This window comes from Parambassis ranga, chromosome 12 (genome assembly GCF_900634625.1).
Source record: "Parambassis ranga chromosome 12, fParRan2.1, whole genome shotgun sequence".
Classification (NCBI taxonomy): domain Eukaryota; kingdom Metazoa; phylum Chordata; class Actinopteri; family Ambassidae; genus Parambassis; species Parambassis ranga.
In genome coordinates this window covers 2,565,068-2,583,209 of record NC_041032.1, presented here as the reverse complement: position 1 = coordinate 2,583,209, position 18,142 = coordinate 2,565,068, and the positions used below count along the sequence as shown (strand labels likewise).

At 43.9% G+C, this 18,142-nt stretch overlaps 2 protein-coding genes across 2 annotated transcripts; one reads left to right on the top strand and one right to left on the bottom strand.

Moving 5' to 3' along the window:
• Positions 1-144: 144 nt before the first annotated feature.
• Positions 145-5,369, bottom strand: pum3 (pumilio RNA-binding family member 3). Its single transcript, XM_028418467.1, has 18 exons — positions 5,312-5,369; positions 4,690-4,784; positions 4,398-4,613; positions 4,091-4,259; positions 3,929-4,004; positions 3,691-3,784; positions 3,430-3,496; positions 3,153-3,327; positions 2,917-3,020; positions 2,727-2,805; positions 2,507-2,605; positions 2,192-2,245; positions 2,032-2,112; positions 1,811-1,953; positions 1,261-1,483; positions 1,086-1,173; positions 912-1,002; positions 145-833 (listed from the first exon to the last, which is right to left on the bottom strand). Exons 2-18 carry the CDS (start codon positions 4,754-4,756, stop codon positions 707-709), a joined length of 1,953 nt encoding a protein of 650 aa, XP_028274268.1. The 5' UTR covers positions 4,757-4,784; positions 5,312-5,369; the 3' UTR covers positions 145-706.
• A 385-nt stretch (positions 5,370-5,754) lies between these two features.
• cfap44 (cilia and flagella associated protein 44) lies at positions 5,755-15,500 on the top strand. Its single transcript, XM_028418225.1, has 34 exons — positions 5,755-5,819; positions 6,081-6,218; positions 6,419-6,581; positions 6,733-6,835; positions 6,917-7,133; positions 7,492-7,606; positions 7,678-7,842; positions 7,968-8,123; positions 8,215-8,262; positions 8,381-8,480; positions 8,578-8,672; positions 8,757-8,966; positions 9,294-9,404; positions 9,491-9,643; positions 9,742-9,939; positions 10,115-10,260; positions 10,346-10,625; positions 10,707-10,762; positions 10,837-10,999; positions 11,116-11,246; positions 11,345-11,556; positions 11,629-11,773; positions 11,857-12,010; positions 12,146-12,387; positions 12,468-12,696; positions 12,808-13,011; positions 13,102-13,302; positions 13,349-13,475; positions 14,026-14,156; positions 14,236-14,352; positions 14,501-14,702; positions 14,786-14,946; positions 15,018-15,152; positions 15,248-15,500. The coding sequence occupies exons 1-34, from the start codon at positions 5,755-5,757 to the stop codon at positions 15,488-15,490; spliced, it is 5,316 nt and encodes a 1,771-aa protein (XP_028274026.1). The 3' UTR covers positions 15,491-15,500.
• The last annotated feature ends 2,642 nt before the right edge of the window (positions 15,501-18,142 follow it).

Sequence of the window (18,142 nt, the reverse complement as noted above, 5' to 3'; positions counted from 1 at the left end):
GCATACAGATGTATTATGCATTGTCTTCACATCCACAAACAGTGAATAAAATATCAGTCTGCTTAATTCAGCAGTAATTCAGCTGTATGATTTGTTATGTGAAGTCCAAAAAAAAAGAAAATTTTTACCATTATTTGACAAATCTTAAACACTTCATAATAGTCTTTATTTTGCAGACATCTTTTCGGCTGATCGTTGTCACTTAACAAAATGTTACAAAAATATTCATAACCTGAACCAGTGGACGACAACATGAATGGTACAGCCCTGCAATTCAAAGAGGACTGTTTAAAGGGCTAGTTCACTCAAATGACTGAAGAAACATTCAGGTATGTTTCAATATATAGATAACTGGTTTTTAGGGTGTTGAGATATGTTTTCCACTAATCCAATATGTCAGTAACACTTATTGGACAGGTATTAATGTGAAAGACCTGCTTGAAGTGTTCAGTTGAAATTGACACATTGCGGTGTGACTCTGTTGCCCTGATCATCTGTAATCTATGACATGCTCTGTCCACAATACAGTTGGCATCTTTGTGTTTCATGGCAGCAGCTCCCAACACTTTCATCTAATTATTCATGGATCTCGAGCACATTTGTGTGCACTTTCCCATCAGGAACTGTGGTTTCACCACAGTGTGGCAGCGGATGGAAAACTCACTGGCGCAATTTGATATCAGCAGTCTGTTTGCTATACAGTCTCTTAGTTCAAATGCTTCAGCAGGATTTCAACTCCTTTGTTGCTGCTGGTCTTTTCGAGCTCTGCCTTGATGGACATGAGTGCCGCCTTCACTTCTGCAGCTACAGACTTGTCACAGCTGTTCAAGAGGCTGCAGAAAAGAAGGACAGCAATAAGGCTTTTCAAACAAAGCTAACATCATCTGAAGTGATTGAGTGTACACACTGACCTGCAGAGCAATATGGCTCCTCTGTTGACATTAACCCAACTCTTCATTTTATCTGTTCCAACTGTGTCCACCAGTGTTCTGGCAAACCTCTCTGAGAGGGGGGTGAGAGAGGTATGTCAACAGGGAGAAGGAACGAGAGAGAATTATCTGATCGGTATGTGGGTGAGCTCTTACCTTCCTTTCCAGCCTCAGCCAGTGTGACGTCCTGCTCTATTAACCATTTTAGCACTAAGTGCCCTGCTGGATGCTCGGCCATGTGAAGCTACAGAGGAAATGACAGAGAATGAAAACCTATCACAGGGACAGCAGGTTCTGTTTATATAAAAACAAAATCAGTGTGATTGCACACCAGTCCGTCAGTTCCTCCTGGCACTAGCTCCTGATTGGCCAGCTGAGCCACAGCCATCATGGCGGGCCGCAGGTCTCCACAGGCCGACGCCAAGATGTCACTGATGGTGACGCTGGTGGCTTTATCCATTGCCATGGTGGAAGCGTTGTCACGGAGATACTCCAGCAGTGGGGGGGAGATGACTTCCAGCAGCTCCCTTCGTCGGGTGGCTGTGTCCTTTTTACTAAGAGTGATACATATAGTCTTTCTTTACATTGGTGATTTGATATGAATAACTTTCTTTGTTCAGCCAGGTGTTTACCGAGTCTTTGCTTTTAACAAAGCACTGACCCCTGCTGGTCTACAGCAGGAATGACATTGCAGATATGTCGGGTGCAGTGGCTTGTGGTAGAAATTAACATTGCACCACATCCTCTGATGGATCCATGGTTTGCAAGGTGGCTTCATCATTTATTTCAATCCACTTTTCATTCATATGTTTATGAGTATTGTAGCACAGACACTCAATTCTTATTTAAGAAAGCAGCTGGAGTTCTGTGTGACTTGTTACCTGTGTGCGTTTCCATCTCCTTGCTCCAACACCTTGATGATCTCTGGCAGCAGGTGAGCCGGGTCTCTGGGTGTCAGCAGGTACAACAGGACCTTCTTACCGTATTTGTTATTAATGACCTCATCCAGAGACGACAAGATCTCCTGAACAGGTGAGACAACTGATATGACATAGATTCCACCCAAAACAAAAAATCAGGATTATTATTTCAGTCTACTTACAGAGAGCACTGCCTGTTTGACCAGCTTGGTGTCATCCACACAGTCAAATATGGCCAGAAGAACCAGATGACCGTACTCCCCCTGAAAATAAATGACAGGTCATTCAATCTGGGGACTTATACCAGTCAATGCCAAAATAATCCCAGCACTGAGAACTCACTGTTGCAAACTTGACCATATATGTCTTCATGGTTTTGATGATGACTTTTCTGTCCTGAGAAGATGACAAAAATAAAGCTGCTTTTTACATTTTTAATGTTCAATTCAATTCAACTGCACAATTTCATGACAGTAAATGACTTCTCTACATAGTAATTACAGTGTATATGCAGTGTTTTGACTGTGGTGAGGACAAAAATGTTTTGTTTTCCTTTTTCCTGTGGCTATATGTGTATAAAAGGAACTATAAATACTGTGTATAGGTTTTCTATTGAACTTTAATTTGCATCATTTTTGTGTGTGTGTGTGTGCACACCTTAGCAGTGCCGTGCCACAGGCAGTGCATTGCCACTCGGGCTCCGTCGTGTGTGTGAGCCATGTAGACAACCGATTCTCTGATCGACTCGATCATCTCCTGCTCAGAAACATTAAGACAATCACATTTTGTTTCAATTATAAACCATCTAGACCGTTTCTTTGTAAGAAATATTACTTGTACATGGATTGCACGACACTGTAGAGTCAGAGCTGCTTACTGTTCTCTGTTTGTCAGGTGCAAAGAGGAAGAAATCCAGGAACACTTTGTGGACTAGAGAATGTTTGATGACTTGTTCTCTGAAATACACAAGTTCCATTAACAATTAAAAAATGCAGCCAAAACTCACATTGAGTTGATAAACAAATGCTGATTAACTACAAGTCTAAATGTCATTTTTGTAGTCTTACTTCTGGGCCATGGGTGTGAGAATCTGCTTCATTTCATCGATGATGCTCTCCAGCTTGTCTGGGTTTCCCTCCACTACTTTCTCAATGGTGTTGCACACTGATGACTAAACACACAAGCAGAGAAGCATATGTTCAAATGCCAAACCAGCTCAATCAGCAAAGCTGTTAGCATGTTAAGAAAGTCACTTGATAAATAACATGTGTGAACAGTCTGCAGATGTGTGGGGTGTTTGTACCTTGCAGACAGTGAAAGTGTTCCCGTACAGCTCCTCGGTGAGCATTAGCCTCTGCGCGAGCACAGCTTTGTCATTGTAGGCATACTCGATGATGGACGAGGCGGCGGCGTGGCGCAGCAACACCCGCACGTGACTTTTGAGTGTTTGCATCACAGCTGCTACCAGCTCCTTGTTCCTTTGGAGCAAATATGACAATTATATAGAACATTGTAATAAAACAGTTTTTGTTTAGCCTGCCTGTTCTACATGGGCTGAACAAAATAACTTTACAACTCACCCATACATCAGCAGTTTTTTCACCACATGTTTGCCATACTGCGACTTGCACAAACCAATGATGTCATCTGTGAAAGGCAACAATACATAGGCAAATGTTAGCTTAAAATTGGCAGTGTGAGAGCACAACACTGCAATCTGAGATAATAAATCAACAAGCAACTGGTTCAGGACAATGATCATCTCCACATGGGCAGGCAAGTATGCAGTTATTGCATAGTGTAACAGTTAAAAAGGCATCAGGTAAAAATGTGTTGTTCACCTTTGAGGTTGTCAAACACTTCCTGTCTCTGCTCATGGCTGCCAAACTGGATGAAACACTGCAGCACTCGGACAGTGTCGTGAGCAAACGCCAACTGGAAGCAGCAGCAGAGATAAGCACTTAACATGAGTTCACAAATCCAACACGTATTACAGTTTATCCTCCGAGAATACGTAAAATTAGGATATGCTAGGCAGCGGGGTTAAATCAGATCTGCATAAAAAAAGATGTCACACACCTGTTTGAGCTTCCCGCGGATCAGATCGTGCAGCTCTTTCATTAGTTTCTTCTTCAGGTTCTCATCACACTTCTTCCTGTTGACACAAAATATCACCAGGAGAAATAGATTGACGATGGTCCTCATTAAAAATAATGAGGTTCCGAATCTGTGCGTTTGTACCTTCTAAGGTCTCCCCACAGCTGTTTGCATTGACAGATGATCTGGAACATGTCCTTCTTCTCCGCCAGCTGCCTGCTTTTCTTCAGGTCCTTCTTCTGTCTGCTCTTCTTCATGTCCTCTTTCTTATTTCCCTTAAATTCTCCTTTCTTCACTTTTTTAGCCATCGGACCTAAACTCACACACAGGAAATCACAACTTTTTGTATTAAACCATAAAGATTGCAGTGTAACAATAGGATACTCATAAGAACATCTAAGAGCCAAAAAGAGAACAATTGAGCTTATTGTTGTGTCAGATGTTTCCTCACCTTCACCCTCCTCTCCATCATCTTTCACTGCTTGCAGTTTTCTCTTCCCCGGTGATCCTTTTCCAGCTTTGGAGAAAGAAAATTTGTGTTCTTTTGTGCCGCCATCTTTACCCTTCCATGGTCTGCTCTTCTTTTCTGTGTTGTTGTAGGGTTTGAAGGGCTTTTTGCCTCCTTGCTTACTGCCTGGTTTTCCACCAAGTTTGGTCCCTATGGAATCTGGACAGAGAGAGATTCCAGTGAGAAAAGAGGTTTTGAAGCGATACATAGCTTCTTCATGTCACACATGACTTACCTTTTCCTTTCTGAGTAATCTTCTTTCCACCTTTAGGGGAAAAAGGTTTTTTCGATTTGGCTTCCATTCTAGTGTGTGTGTGTCCAAGAGTGAATCTGAGACAAAAACAACAATGTAAAGACAGTAATAAGGACCTTGGACGGCAAAAGCCAGAAGTCATATAAAGCACGTGTCTACAGATTTTTTTGTGACTTCTTGATCACATAAGATACATACAAGCTTTCCATATCAGGTCATAATGAAATGCTGCATTTACGCTGAGTGTAGCTTGCATGCTGGTATCAACTTAAGAGAACTGACTGTTACGTTAAACAATAATTGAGCTAATTTCAACAACAAATTAGTAAGTGACATAAGAGCAACAAACGTGCGTTGAGTAAATTGGAACAAGTTGACTATTTACTGCAACGTAAGACTTTGCCATCTGTTTTACTGTCTTATTTACAGAAGTGTGTCTGTGTAAGTCGCTGTTGTTGCTTCTGTTTGAGGGCTTAAACATTTTTCCATGCTAGTTTGCTGATAACATAGTTAACGAACGTCAGTATGTTTATCATAAAAACGATAAAAACGCATTATCTTATAAAACAGCAACGCATACAGCGCGTTAACAGGAGAAACTTACATTACAAATGCACACACGACGTCCTCACTCTGCCCATGTGTTCTTCCACCAAGACACTTTACGGTGAAAAAAAGACGGCCAATCAAATTGAGGCTTCGCTGCCGTAAAACGTAGGTTTTTACAACAACTCTTCTCTCGCCTAAACAATTTATCGTAACTTTTTATTATTCATATATCGGTCTTCCTACTATTTTAAGTTAAAACGAGCTTTATTTCGTCAAGGTAATGAGTTTTTTTATACACAGTCTAATGCTTTAAGACAAGGTATGAGAACTACACTAACCATAAGGCTTTGCAGCGAATCGACTTTCCTCGTTGCCTAGTAACCTAGCTAAACAGACTTGGGGAGAAGTTGTCATTTTGGTTCAGTCACTTAGTTGATTCTTTTTATTTTATTTATTTTATAGAGAAAAGCAAAAACAGCAGTTGATAGAAAAGCGGAAATGTCGGAAGAAAACACAGCTTCTTTGAGAAAAGAGGCCGCCTCACACGAAAACACTAAAGGTAGGCTAACTTCAGCGGAGCATAATTAGCTACTCATGCAAAACACAAGAACTTCAATTACAAGTGTCACATGTGTTTCGCTTTGTTTTTCCAGAGGCTGTAACTTTACATAGTATGGATGACAAACAATATGTAGATTAGGATGAACTTTGATGAAGTGTGACCTAATGTTCATCATTTTCTGCCCCAAAAAGAAGGTCAAATTACAGGGAAAGCAAAGCTTTAATAGTAATTATCATGTCATCATTATCCTCACAGGACGGAGTACAGACTTGTCACTTGAGACTGATGATGAGCCAAAAAAGCAGCTTCCAGAAGACATGTACTACGAATATGAGGAGCTTTACTCCAGACCGTCCATCACACCAGACTCTGACATCCCAGAGAATCTGCTGCACCTCTCGTATCCTTCTTCACAAAATCACTTCCTGACTATGCCTTTAGTGACAATAAACCCTGTAGACAACTTTGCTGTAGCTTTTGGATTATGATGATGTTATAGATGAAACAACATGAATGTCACATATATAAAATATTATATATTCTGTTTATGTAAAGTAGAACTCATGTAGATTTTATTCCCTTAATTTGCTGTTTATTCAGTTACTCCTTTGGCTATGACAGTGCACGCAGGTCCAACCTGAACCTGCTGGATGACAGAAATCTGATCATCGTAGCGGGCAACCTGCTCGTTCTGCTCGACATTTCCACCAAAGAACAGAGATACCTGCGCTCCTGCAGCGGAGGAGGGATCGGCTCCATTGCGGTAAGGAGGCTGAAAACATCACAACATAGAGGCCAAAACACTGCTGGCAGATACATTTACTCATCCACAGCGGTGAAATCACTGCTGGGCAGGGCTACAGAAACCAAAAGTGGAAAAAAAATATATAATATCTTGTGTATGTTTTTTAAAGGTGCACCCCAGCAAGGAGCATTTTGCTGTTGCAGAAAAGGGAAACCAGCCTAACATCATAGTCTATGAATATCCGTCCTTGAGACCGTACCGCATCCTTAGAGGTAAACGCCACCAAGATTTATTGACGTGTACCTTTTATTTATTATTATTTTAATTTAAAGTTTGAACCTGCGTGTGTGTAGGTGGCACAGAGAAGGCTTATTACTTTGTGAACTTCAACCATGATGGAAGCTTGCTGGCCAGCGTGGGCAGTGCGCCCGACTACATGCTGACTATTTGGGATTGGAAGCAGGAGGAAGTGATGCTGAGCTGCAAGGCCGTTTCACAGGAGGTCTACCGAGTCAGCTTCTCCCCGTACAACCCGGGACTGCTCACATCATCAGGATCCAGACACATCAAGTAAAGCACATACACTGTACTCTTATAAAAGGCACAGCTGAGGCACGGCAGAGCCCCATAAAGTTTGACAAACTTTAAACTACAGCAATGTTCTAAGTTTGTAATGACAGTAGGAAATCCTCCTAAAGCGGTCCCACCTGACTCCACTCGTTTGCACTGTTGCAAGTGTCATGCATTTCTAACCACAACTAAAGCTAAAGATAATTGCTGTTGGTGTCGCATTAGTTAAGGTTATGGTGGTTGGAGGGGCCTCAGCACACTGGAGAGCTAGGCAATTAGAGAGTGGTCTTAAAACCTCACTTTAAACATGGTATTTTTTTATACAAAATAAAACACTATTTCCTCTTCTGTTTTGCAGGTTCTGGAAAATGGCTCCAACATTCACAGGTCCTAAACTGGAGGGGGTTATGGGACATTTTGGGAAACATGTAGCAACAGACATTGAGGGCTATGTGGAAGTTCCTGATGGAAAGGTAATTGTTTTTCAGAAGACTACTTGAAAGAAATGTTATTTGTACCTGACTTTTCTAACCTTTGCTGTTAGGTGATATCGGGCACGAGCTGGGGCAACTTGCTGCTGTGGGATGGGAATACCATCAAGGTGGAAATATGCCGTAAGGAGGGGCGGAACTGTCACACTGGGACGGTCCAGCCATTTTCCATAGAAGATGGTCAGCTCATGACGATTGGCTCTGATGGAGTGGTCCGGGTAATATACGCTACATAAAACAACATCAACTTATATAAAAGTGGCCTTAAAATGCAATAATGAACAATACTAGCCTACTGGCAGTTTTGAATATGGTGCGTCTTTGTTTCTAATCCTTCCATTAGGTCTGGGACTTTGAGGGGATCAACACAGCCGACAGTGACAGTGACAGCAGCAGATTTGAAATTGAGCCCATTTATGAGATGCCAGTCGGACGCAAGGTCTGCCTCTCCTCTGTGGTGAAGAGTTCCCAAGCTGACTCCTTCGTTTGGTTTGCTCAGGTCAAGAAACACACATTGAAGATACGTATGTAATCCACATCATTGAACATGACACAGCCTCATCCCAGTCCTGTCTCTTTCTGTCCTGCAGGACTCTAATGGGGCCATCTGGAAACTAGACCTGTCCTTTACACATACGGTGAGTTTTCAACAGCTTTTTTTTAACTATTATTTTACACAAAGAAAACATAGAATTAAAAGAAGGGGCACTAACTTTTAGACACGACTGTATTCTGTGTTTGCATCCCCCCCTGCAGACCCCTGATCCAGAGTGCCTGTTCTCCTTCCATGCCGGAGCCATCCAGAGCCTGGATGTGTCAAAGAAATCACACTTGATGGCCACCACTGCTCTGGACCGTAAGTCCATGTAGACTGCTTTTTGTGTTTGTACGTATACACACACACACACACACTCTGTAACAAGTACAGCTCCATGTCTGCCCATAATCTCCAGGTTACGTCAAAGTTTTTGACTTCTTGGCAAAAAAAGAACTGACTACTAGACGCTTCAATCGGAGAGGGACCGCTCTCTGCTGGGCTCCATCTTTGGTAAAAAAAATAAATTGTGCCAAAAATAATCATTCAGCTACACAGTATAATGGGAGAATGCTGACCTCTAGTGTTTGCCTTTAGGTGAATCAGAGCGGAGGTTTGCTGGTAACAGGATTTGAGAATGGGGTTGTCCGCTTGCTGGAGCTGTACAACCCTCAGAGGCAGAATGCGCTCAGCGGGGGCAACCTCGAAGGAGACGCCAAGCTGCGCCTCAAACAAGCCTTTAAACCCCATGATGCCTCTGTAACGGCTGTTGCTTATGACCGAAACGGAGAGATCCTAGCCACAGGGGTAAGAGGTTTTCTATCAAATCAAGGTCAATGGGACTTCAAGCTAGTGGTTAGGATTAATTGGCAAAGGGCATCACCCCCCACATTGGCATCAAAACTAAGAAAAACTGCTGAGCAAGTGCCATGTTTTTTCTGTTTTTCTTGTTTTTTGATGGCACTTGTCAGCCACTGTTACCATGGAAACATGGATAATCCAGATAATCCAGTTTGCAATTGACTTATTCAAGAAAAACACTGAGACTGGTGTTACTCTGCGGACTAGCCAAATAGTGAAGTTCACTCTTTTTTCACATTTTACGATTGATTCTGTCACCGTCTTCCTTCTCAGAGCACAGATCGCACTGTGTTCTTCTTCACTGTCGGACAAAAATATGACCCCATCGGTTTTATCCATGTTCCCGGGCCGGTGACGAAGCTGGAGTGGTCACCTCATTCTCACGTAAGTCTTGTCTCCATCTGTCATGTTAGTTTGAAGTTTCTCAGCTCATCCGCTTTTAAAATGTTTCCTCTTCCATTCTCACACAGAGTGAAAACAGGCTGCTGATCCTATGTCAGACCGGTCATGTGATTGAGGTGCAGTGTCCTGACCCAGCAGCTCAGAGGCCAACCAAAACCTTCCACCTGCCTGATCTGCCTAGAAAATCCTTCAGGTTCAGGAGCATCAAATCCCAAATCAAGGTCAGAGCTTGGTCTGGCTAGTTCATTTGATTAAATAAATGCATTTGTATTGATTATTGTCGGAAGGTTTGGTTAACCATTTTTTCTTTGTGTTTTAGAGAGAGGAAGAAATCAAAAGACGTCAAGCTGAGAAGGAGAAGAAGGAGAAAGAGAGAGAGGAGCAGTTACAACAATCAACAGAGCAGGAGGAAGATGAGGAGGAAGAGGAAGAATTACCACCTATCTACATCCCAGATCCTCCAAGTCCTCTCTACTGTGGCTTCTACTCACAGCCTGGCCAGTTCTGGCTTTCCATGGTACATCAGATCGCTTTCCTGTATCAACAAAAATCTGGTCTGAGTGATTTCTAACTTACTGGTGTAAAAGTAAAAGAAGTTCACACAAAATTGATGAGATGATGACGAGTATATAAATATTACATAAAGGGGGTTTGTTGTTTCTGACAGACCTGATCTATTTTCTCTTCTGCAGGGGGGCTTCGACTCAGGTTACCTCTATCACTGTAAGTTCTCCGAAAATCAGGAAGAAGATGCAGACCATCGCCAGGACGAACCCTTTGACTTCCTGCCTGTCCACTCCAACACAGATGATGACCCCATTTGTTCCATAACCTTCAGGTAATTCACAAATCAGTGTGTTCTATATCAACATGTCACCTGTTCAAGGTGGCATATAACGTGCTCTTTCTGGGTTATCCCGTAGCTCCAGCAGGCAGCTGCTGCTCTGTGGGATGCACTCTGGCTCCATCAGGGTTTACCCTCTGCAGTCTCAGGACCACAACCTCACTTCCATGAAAGCCTACTGGTCCATCAGCGTCCACGACAACCAGAACGGACACCTGCGACACATCTGCTGCAGCCACGACGACCTCTTTGTGCTGACAGCTGGAGACGATGGCAACATCTTCTCCTTTAGTTTGCTTCCCTCAGAGGACTTACAGAAGAGCCTGCAGAGAATGACAGCCAAGCTGCCATCACCGAGGGTCAGTCCATGGTTTAATGACATTTTGTACTCCCCAAAAAATGGCACACTAAATGTCATCTTGTTGTTCAATGTCATTCAGGTTGGTCTTGAGAATGAGACATTGGCTCCAGACATTGAGGACCCAGCAGCCTACAGGTGAGTGGAGCAGATATTGCCTGAAGTTCTAAAGTTTCCTCTTAAGTTTCCAACGTCACCACAAAATCTTTTAGCATAGAGACGGCAAGGCAGAGGCTGGAAAGCGACCAGCTGCGCCGGGAGGCCGAGGCCAAGATGGCGGCAAAGCAGAAGAAGCTGGCTGAGCTCCAGAAGAAGTTCAAACAAGTCCTGAACGACAATCAGAAACTACCAGAGCATGTTCGCCTTAAACCTGAGGTGCACACGCAAACAGCCGCTTGCATCTAGAGAGCATGCTATTCTAAATCCACTGTACAATGTGGTTAATGTAACTCAATATGCTGGAGCTCCCCTGTGTGTGTGTGTTTGTGTAGGAGCTGCTGCAGAACCAGCGTTTTTATGAACACGCTGAGAGGCTGAAGGCCCAGAAGGTGATGGAGGTCAGAAAGCAGCTGGCCTGGGAGCAGGAGCGCTGCAGCATAGCGCTCAGAAAACTACAGGATTGGTACAGAAACAGATACACATTACCATTCATCATTTAAGCATCCATTTCTAAACATGATGTAGATTAGATTAGAATTGAAATTGTGTGTTTGTTTTCAGGTTCAGGGATTCACTGGAGAGCCCCGTGGTCACTGTGGTCGCCATAAGCACTGATCACAGAGTGTCCACCTACCATCTGCCGACACGCACTGAGCTGCCGACTCAACTCAGACGTGAATGCACATCTAGCCAGTCTAATGGAGAAAAAAGTGCTGCACTCGAACCCAGGAAATCCAAAGCAGAGCCTGCAACAGACAGCAGCAAAGAAAATGGTAAGTAGGTATTGGTTTACCTTTTACAAGTAGCAACTTGATCTACATTATTATTACCTGTGTGTGTTCCAGAGGAGGAAGGGTTGCCAGTCAGAGTTTCCAGCCTGGCAAAGATCAAGCTGGGAGACCGACAGGAGGAGAGGCTCCGAAAGGCTGCAAAGAAAGCTGAGCAAGCTCGAGCTAAAATAGAGAAGAGGAAGCAGGAATGGGCTCAGATGTGAGTGAGCTATTCACTTGGGGTGACTGGAGCTAAACTAAAGTGTAATAACTGGGTCTAAAACTGAGATGTTGCTGTGTCAGTTATGCAGAGAAGCCAAACGTGGACTGTGAAGACCCTCAAGATGTGCAGGCCATCCGTGAGGCCAGAGAGAACATTGCGGACTTCATGGAGCTGAGACGCACAAGGGTGAACACTGAGAGCAAGAGAGAGGACCTGATTGGCCTACAGGAAAATGTACAAACACACTCACCTGCTTATTAAGGAAATTAAATGTTTCAAATACAACGTTTTTTGTACTACGAACAGCTTCATTGAGCAGTTCCTTGCAGGCATATATAAATAATGAAATGCCTCCCTCTCTTCTGCCAGATCCATGCAAAGCAGATGGAGATGAACGGACGGATCGTGGCATTACGAGACTCCAAAGTTCGCCTGGTGTCAAGGTTGCACACTCAAGTACAGGAGCTGCAGAAGATCCAGCAGCGCCTGGCAGCCCATCACCGTCAACCTCTACCCTCCCTGCCCATTCTACTACCAGAGGAGACCCCAGAGAAGAGGCTGCAGTGCAGCCGCAGCACCTTGGAGCGTTACCGGGTCCTGATGGAGCAGGGGTACGGGACGATTTAAAGCAAAAAAATGAGTCTGTGAAGAACTTATGTTGAAATACAAGTGTTTTTTTTCATTTCCAAAGGAAAACATTTAAGGAGGAGGGGAAAGCTGTGAGTTTATTGGAAGAGCTGGAGAAAGACATAGAGAGAGAGAAGGAGAAAGAAGAGCAGCAGAGAGGAGAAGAAGGGTCTCTGACTCTGCCTGCTTCAGAGGAGGCAGTGATGGTTGAAGAGCTGAGCGAGCTGGAGGAGGAGCTGCAGAGAAAGGAGGAGATCATCCTTCTGTATGAGCAGAACTCGCTGCTGGAGCAGGTCCTCGTCACAGAATAATTCATATTTAAACAAATACAGTTGGATTAAAAGTTTGATCGCGAGCAGAATACCTTCTGGAATCTAATATTTAAATGTATTTTTGACCTTCAGATGGAGAAGTCAGTCAGTCAGTTTGATGAGGAGCTCCTGCTGCTGCGTAGCCAGAAGTTGCATCTGGACTTCCAGCTGAAGCTGGCAGACCTCCGTCAGCTGACGATCTTCCAGGAGATGCAGCTCCTAAAGCAGTTTGAGAGGAGAGAGGAGAGCTTGCAAGAGAAGCTCAACACATGCAGGAAGGAGGAGCAGAACATCAAGGTCTTCAATTTAATTTCCTCGTGCACTGCTGTGTAAAGGGTTTACAGGGCCGTGCCAGTGTTAAAGCCTGCCTTTTGTGCTTCCTGACAGTCTAAGCTGGAGGAGTGTAATGAACAGCTAGAGCTGAGGAAGAGAGGGATAGGTAAGATCCAGGAGAGGGAAAAGGCTTTGACTGCCACCTTTCAGGCCTCGCTGGGAGAGACCAACAAGTTTGAAGACTTTCTAACCAAAGTCTTCAAGAAGAAGGTCAAACGTGTGAAGAAGAAGGAGCAGACGGGGGATGAAGGTAAGGTAAAACAACACGGTGTGTGTGATGTCTTTTGTCCTTATTGACCAGTGTGTGTTCATAGAAGAAGAGGAAGACAGTGACGAAGACTCAGAGGAAGGCGATGACTGGGATGATGATTATGACAGCGATGCAGAGGAAGGAAGAGCTGCTCTGGATGAGAGTGTTTGTCCTTCAGGTCAGTGGTGTTTAACTCCACTTTGGTCTCATCTGTGCATAGGACATTGTTCCACAAGTGTTGAGCTTTGTTCAGGTGCAGTTTTGTGAACCTCAGTTGTGCTTCCATGTGTTTTTTAGACAGAATAGGCTTTAATAAGTCACAGTTGTAACACTATTGTATATGTCTTTCTCTCTTGTCATTGTGTTAACACACACCTGAATGTTCCAGAGCAGCAAACTGCCAAAACATCTGTTTTTATAGAGGTCTGTGCACCTGCTGATGATCAGTTCATCAAGGACTGACGATCAGCAGCACCTGCTGCAGCTCAACTAATTACATCCTATGGAAACAGGAAGAGGGGGCTTAGTTTTTTTCTCTTTTGCAAAAATGTTATTGTTGATTTTGTATTAGCCTAACACTAACACCCACTACAACCAGGTAACTTTTATTATGTTTTTACTAGACAAACAGAAAGACAGATGAAGGTGCTGATCCACACCACAGCCCAAAAAGACTTCTATAATAATTTAGCAGTGCCCATTTAGCTTTACCTATTTGTGTACCTCAGGCTGTGAGCCAAAGTTGTTTGACAACACGCTGCAGCTGCGCGAGCTTCGCCTGGACCTGGAGGAGCAGCTGGCGGAGGAGAAAAAGATCGCTGAGGCTCTGAAGAGGGAGAGCGACGCCTTGGCCAAAAAGGTCAGATGCTTTTTGTCATTCTTTTTTTTTCATTACTTTGTTACTTCTGTAACCATGTCCTGGTGTCTTGGTTCTGTAGGAGAAATTGGTGAAGGGCAACCGTAAGGCAGTGGAAGATGATTTGGAGCTGATTAACAGAGAGAAACAACAAAAAATCAATGAACTGGATGTGGTGGTTCCTCTAAGACTGCATCAGGTAAACTGCATAAACAACTCACAGTTCACTGCTGACGATGCAAACAAGTGAACTTTAAGCTAGTCAACAGATTGGAACCTACATTTCTACCAGATGGTGTGCAGTAGATTGAAAGGTGTCTGTTTCCCCTCTGTTTTCTCGATACCAGATCGAGTATGTCACTGATGGCTCAATGCCGTCTGACCTGAGCCAGGCGCTCGTCCTAAACAAGTCAGAGCTGAACAGGATGCAGCAGTGCATCAAGGAGCTTCAGGCGGAGAAGCTCCAACAGAAAGAACGACACCGCCAGGCTCGCCAGCAGCACACTAAGCTCCTCCGCGACGGCAGGGACATGACCACTGAGATCCAGGGTAAGACCAATATGTGTCAGTACCTGATCCTGGAAATATTGCTATGTCTTATTTGTACTTGTGTGTGTGTGTGGGGGGTGTAGCATTGGAGAAGCAGTGCCATGAGCTGATGATGGCAAAGTTTGGGAGGGTGGTGGATCTGGACGCTGTGCAGATGCTGTCTGGGAACAGAAGACTGGAGGAGCTCAAGCAGGAAAAACTCATCAAAGAAGCGGAGAATGAAGAGGAGATCAAAGAGTGGGACGTAAGCTGACCTGTGTGTGAGCTTCATCTTCAAACTCAAAACCCTCTTTTCAAATGCTGTTTTATGTTCAGACAAAGGTAGAAGAGGCCCGTCAGGCTCTGATGGAGGCAACCAGGACTAACACAGATCATCTCCGTAGCATGACGGCCCTCTTAGAACAGAAGAAGGAGCTGGAGCTTAAACTAAAATCCAGACAGAGGAAAATGGTAATTTATCCATTCATAGTTTTATTGTGTCACCACAAATATTTTTAAAAGCCAACACCAGACATACACATGCCCTATCTGTCTGTGCAAATCAGGGCCAACAGGAGTTCCAGGACTACAGGAGCCGTGTGGACGAGGAGGCCATCCAAAAGCTGCAGGAGCTGGTGAAAACACAGTCCCAGCAGGCCAAGGCCCTCAGGACAGAAATCAGCCTCCTGTCCTCCAAAGGGGGCCACGTCCTGCCCCCTGACCAGGCCAGGCTGCCTCCGCTTGCACCTTTGCCCACACCCAGTATAAACAGCCACGCTGGGAACCTCCCACACAACTTAAAGCACTAAAACTCACCCAGCTGACAAGAACCTCATTAAAAATAAAACTGTTCTATCATCAAGACTCACACATATCATGTAATAATTATGGATGATCAATATTTAATGACTGTGACCTTTTCTCTAGCACAGAGCAGATACAGTATTTATGTGTTTTTATTTTTGGCTCTAATCAAATATTATTTGGAATTCCTCTACAATAGTTTTATTTCTACCAGAGGTTACACAGCTGAGCTGTGGTTCCACATCCAAAAACCCATAGCCTGGCAAAAAGCACCTGATTGAACGTGGTCTGGACTCAGAGCGCCTGCACTGATCCAGGTACACTCCGATCCTGGAGGACCGAGGGCCTGAGACTAAAGCCCGAGTGCGGTTATGGCTGAAACAATAAAAAAACAACAACTAGGGAAACATTCTAATGCCCAAGACTTGTCATTGTTTCCAAAAACACATTCAGCCTACCCTGAGAACATCAGGATATGCAACTGCAACAAACACTCCTCCCCCACTCCACTCCACCTCCCAGTACCTACGTCTGCTCAACCACTCCCTGCTCAGGACCTGAGGCCTGTTTAAGAATCTCTCTGGGTTATATATGCATATTTTAAGAACTCAGCTCTGGTCTTGGGCTCTGCTTTTAGTAGCAAAACATCCACTTCACTTTCTATTAGTGAGATTTTAGTCCACACATCTCTGAGAATGTCCTGTAGTTTATCTCTGACCTCTGACACAACCTGATTCCAGTGCTCAAAGACAAGCTGAGGACTGGTGCTGTATTTGGATGATTCGCTGGCTTCGGGCAGACTGTGTAGGAACTCTGTGTGGTCATTCGTGTGTGTGAGCTGCTCCACCTCGGCGTCCTTCCTCCTCAGCTCGCTGATCTCCTGCTGCAGCTTCTCCTGAAGATCTTTGAGATGACTGACCTCAATTTTCTGTTTAGCTCTGATCTGCTGCTCCACATCTGAAACATGTTTCTCAGTGAGACAGATCAGGCCGGTTAAGATCTCGCTGTTCTTCACAGCTTTATCGGCATACTGATTTGTAGCATCCACCTTCTTCTGGAGCACCATCATTTCTTTTTCTCTCTCCAAGATTCTCTGCCAGATCGTCACCCTCACAGTCCTTTCTGCTACATCTGAGGCTGCATTGTGGTCTTTACAGAGTCCTGTCTTCTCCAGTTCCTCCACTAAATCTGCTAACATGGTGTTTTTCACCAGAGCAGGTCTTGATGTGAAGATCTGTCTGCACTGAGGACAGCTGTGGGTTTCCTTTTGACCCTCTTCATCCCAGTGTCACTGGATCCTTCAGCAGGTCCAAACAGATAGGAAAACAGATTATTTTCTGGTCCATCTCAAATCCACTTTGTGTCGTTTTCCCTCTGAGAGATGTGAGCTTTGAATATCTTGACTGAAACAAATGAGGAAGCAGTGTTCAGGTTGTAAAAGAGGAGGAGGAATGGGCACGTATACATTCCATATACATTTTGTTGTTGTTGTGTTGTTTGGCCGTCCCCAACAGAAGCATCTAGGGCATTTTTCCATGGTAACAGTCATTGTGACTAAAAGAAATTAACAGTACATTTTTTTTTGTAAAGACACACATCCACCTTGTACTTTCATCTTTGCTTTTGTTACAATGATTATCACCACTAGAGGGGGTAGTAGAACCTGATAAATGAAAAAAAACACACAGGCAATATGTATGTGAACACCAAACCAAGATGTGAAACATTAACATGTTTTTCTGTTGTCATTAATATGCTGCTATGTCATCCTCCGCCGTCTATTTCAAGCTTAACCTGTTACAACCAAGCTGCAGTCAGCAGGCCCAGCCCAGGCAAGATTTTAGGTGGAGCCCCCTTGCTTAGCAGTAAATTCCACTGCTAGTGTCCACATACTCACAAGAAACTAGACTTAAAGAAACAAATTTAAAATCATTATCCAAACCTGCTTCATCCTGCAGTGCAGGGTCACAGAAGGCTGCATGGAGCCTATCCCAGCTATCTACAGGTCAGAGGCGGGGTCACCCTGGACAGGTCACCAGTCCAGTGATCCAATCACAGGGCAACATACATACAGGATATTTAGAGTGTGTACTGAACATATGAAATACAATACAAATAGTCTCCAAATAAAAGGTGTAAACAAGTGACATTAACTTATACATACGTTGTACAAAATAAACTCCTCAGCAGAGTGTGAGCTCTATGTGAGAGCAGTCTAACAATAAACACATTTCAAGAATAAAATAAAATGAAATACATGAGATATACATGCAGGATGTAGACTGGTTAATCATCGTTCTGCAACAGCCAAATAACATCATTGACATCATCTTTACTGTAAACATTACCTCCGTCTCTGCCTGTTCCCTCCTCTTCTTCTCTTGTTTTCCTCCCCTGGGCACCATGTAGCAGGTAAAGTCTGATTAGTTGGAGAAGGAGGGCATCTCGGAGATAAGTAATTTCCCCCAAAACTGATTGGGTTTAGGTTGGATAGTTGTGATCAGATGTGCATGTATTTTCTGATATTTCTGACCAAATAGTTAATGTTTTATAGCCCCTAACTTCTCAGAGAGAATGCTGCCAAATTAAGTTGTTTTCAGAGATCATCTGAACCTACAAATGGGAGCTAACGTGAAGTACCAGTGCTGAGATGATTA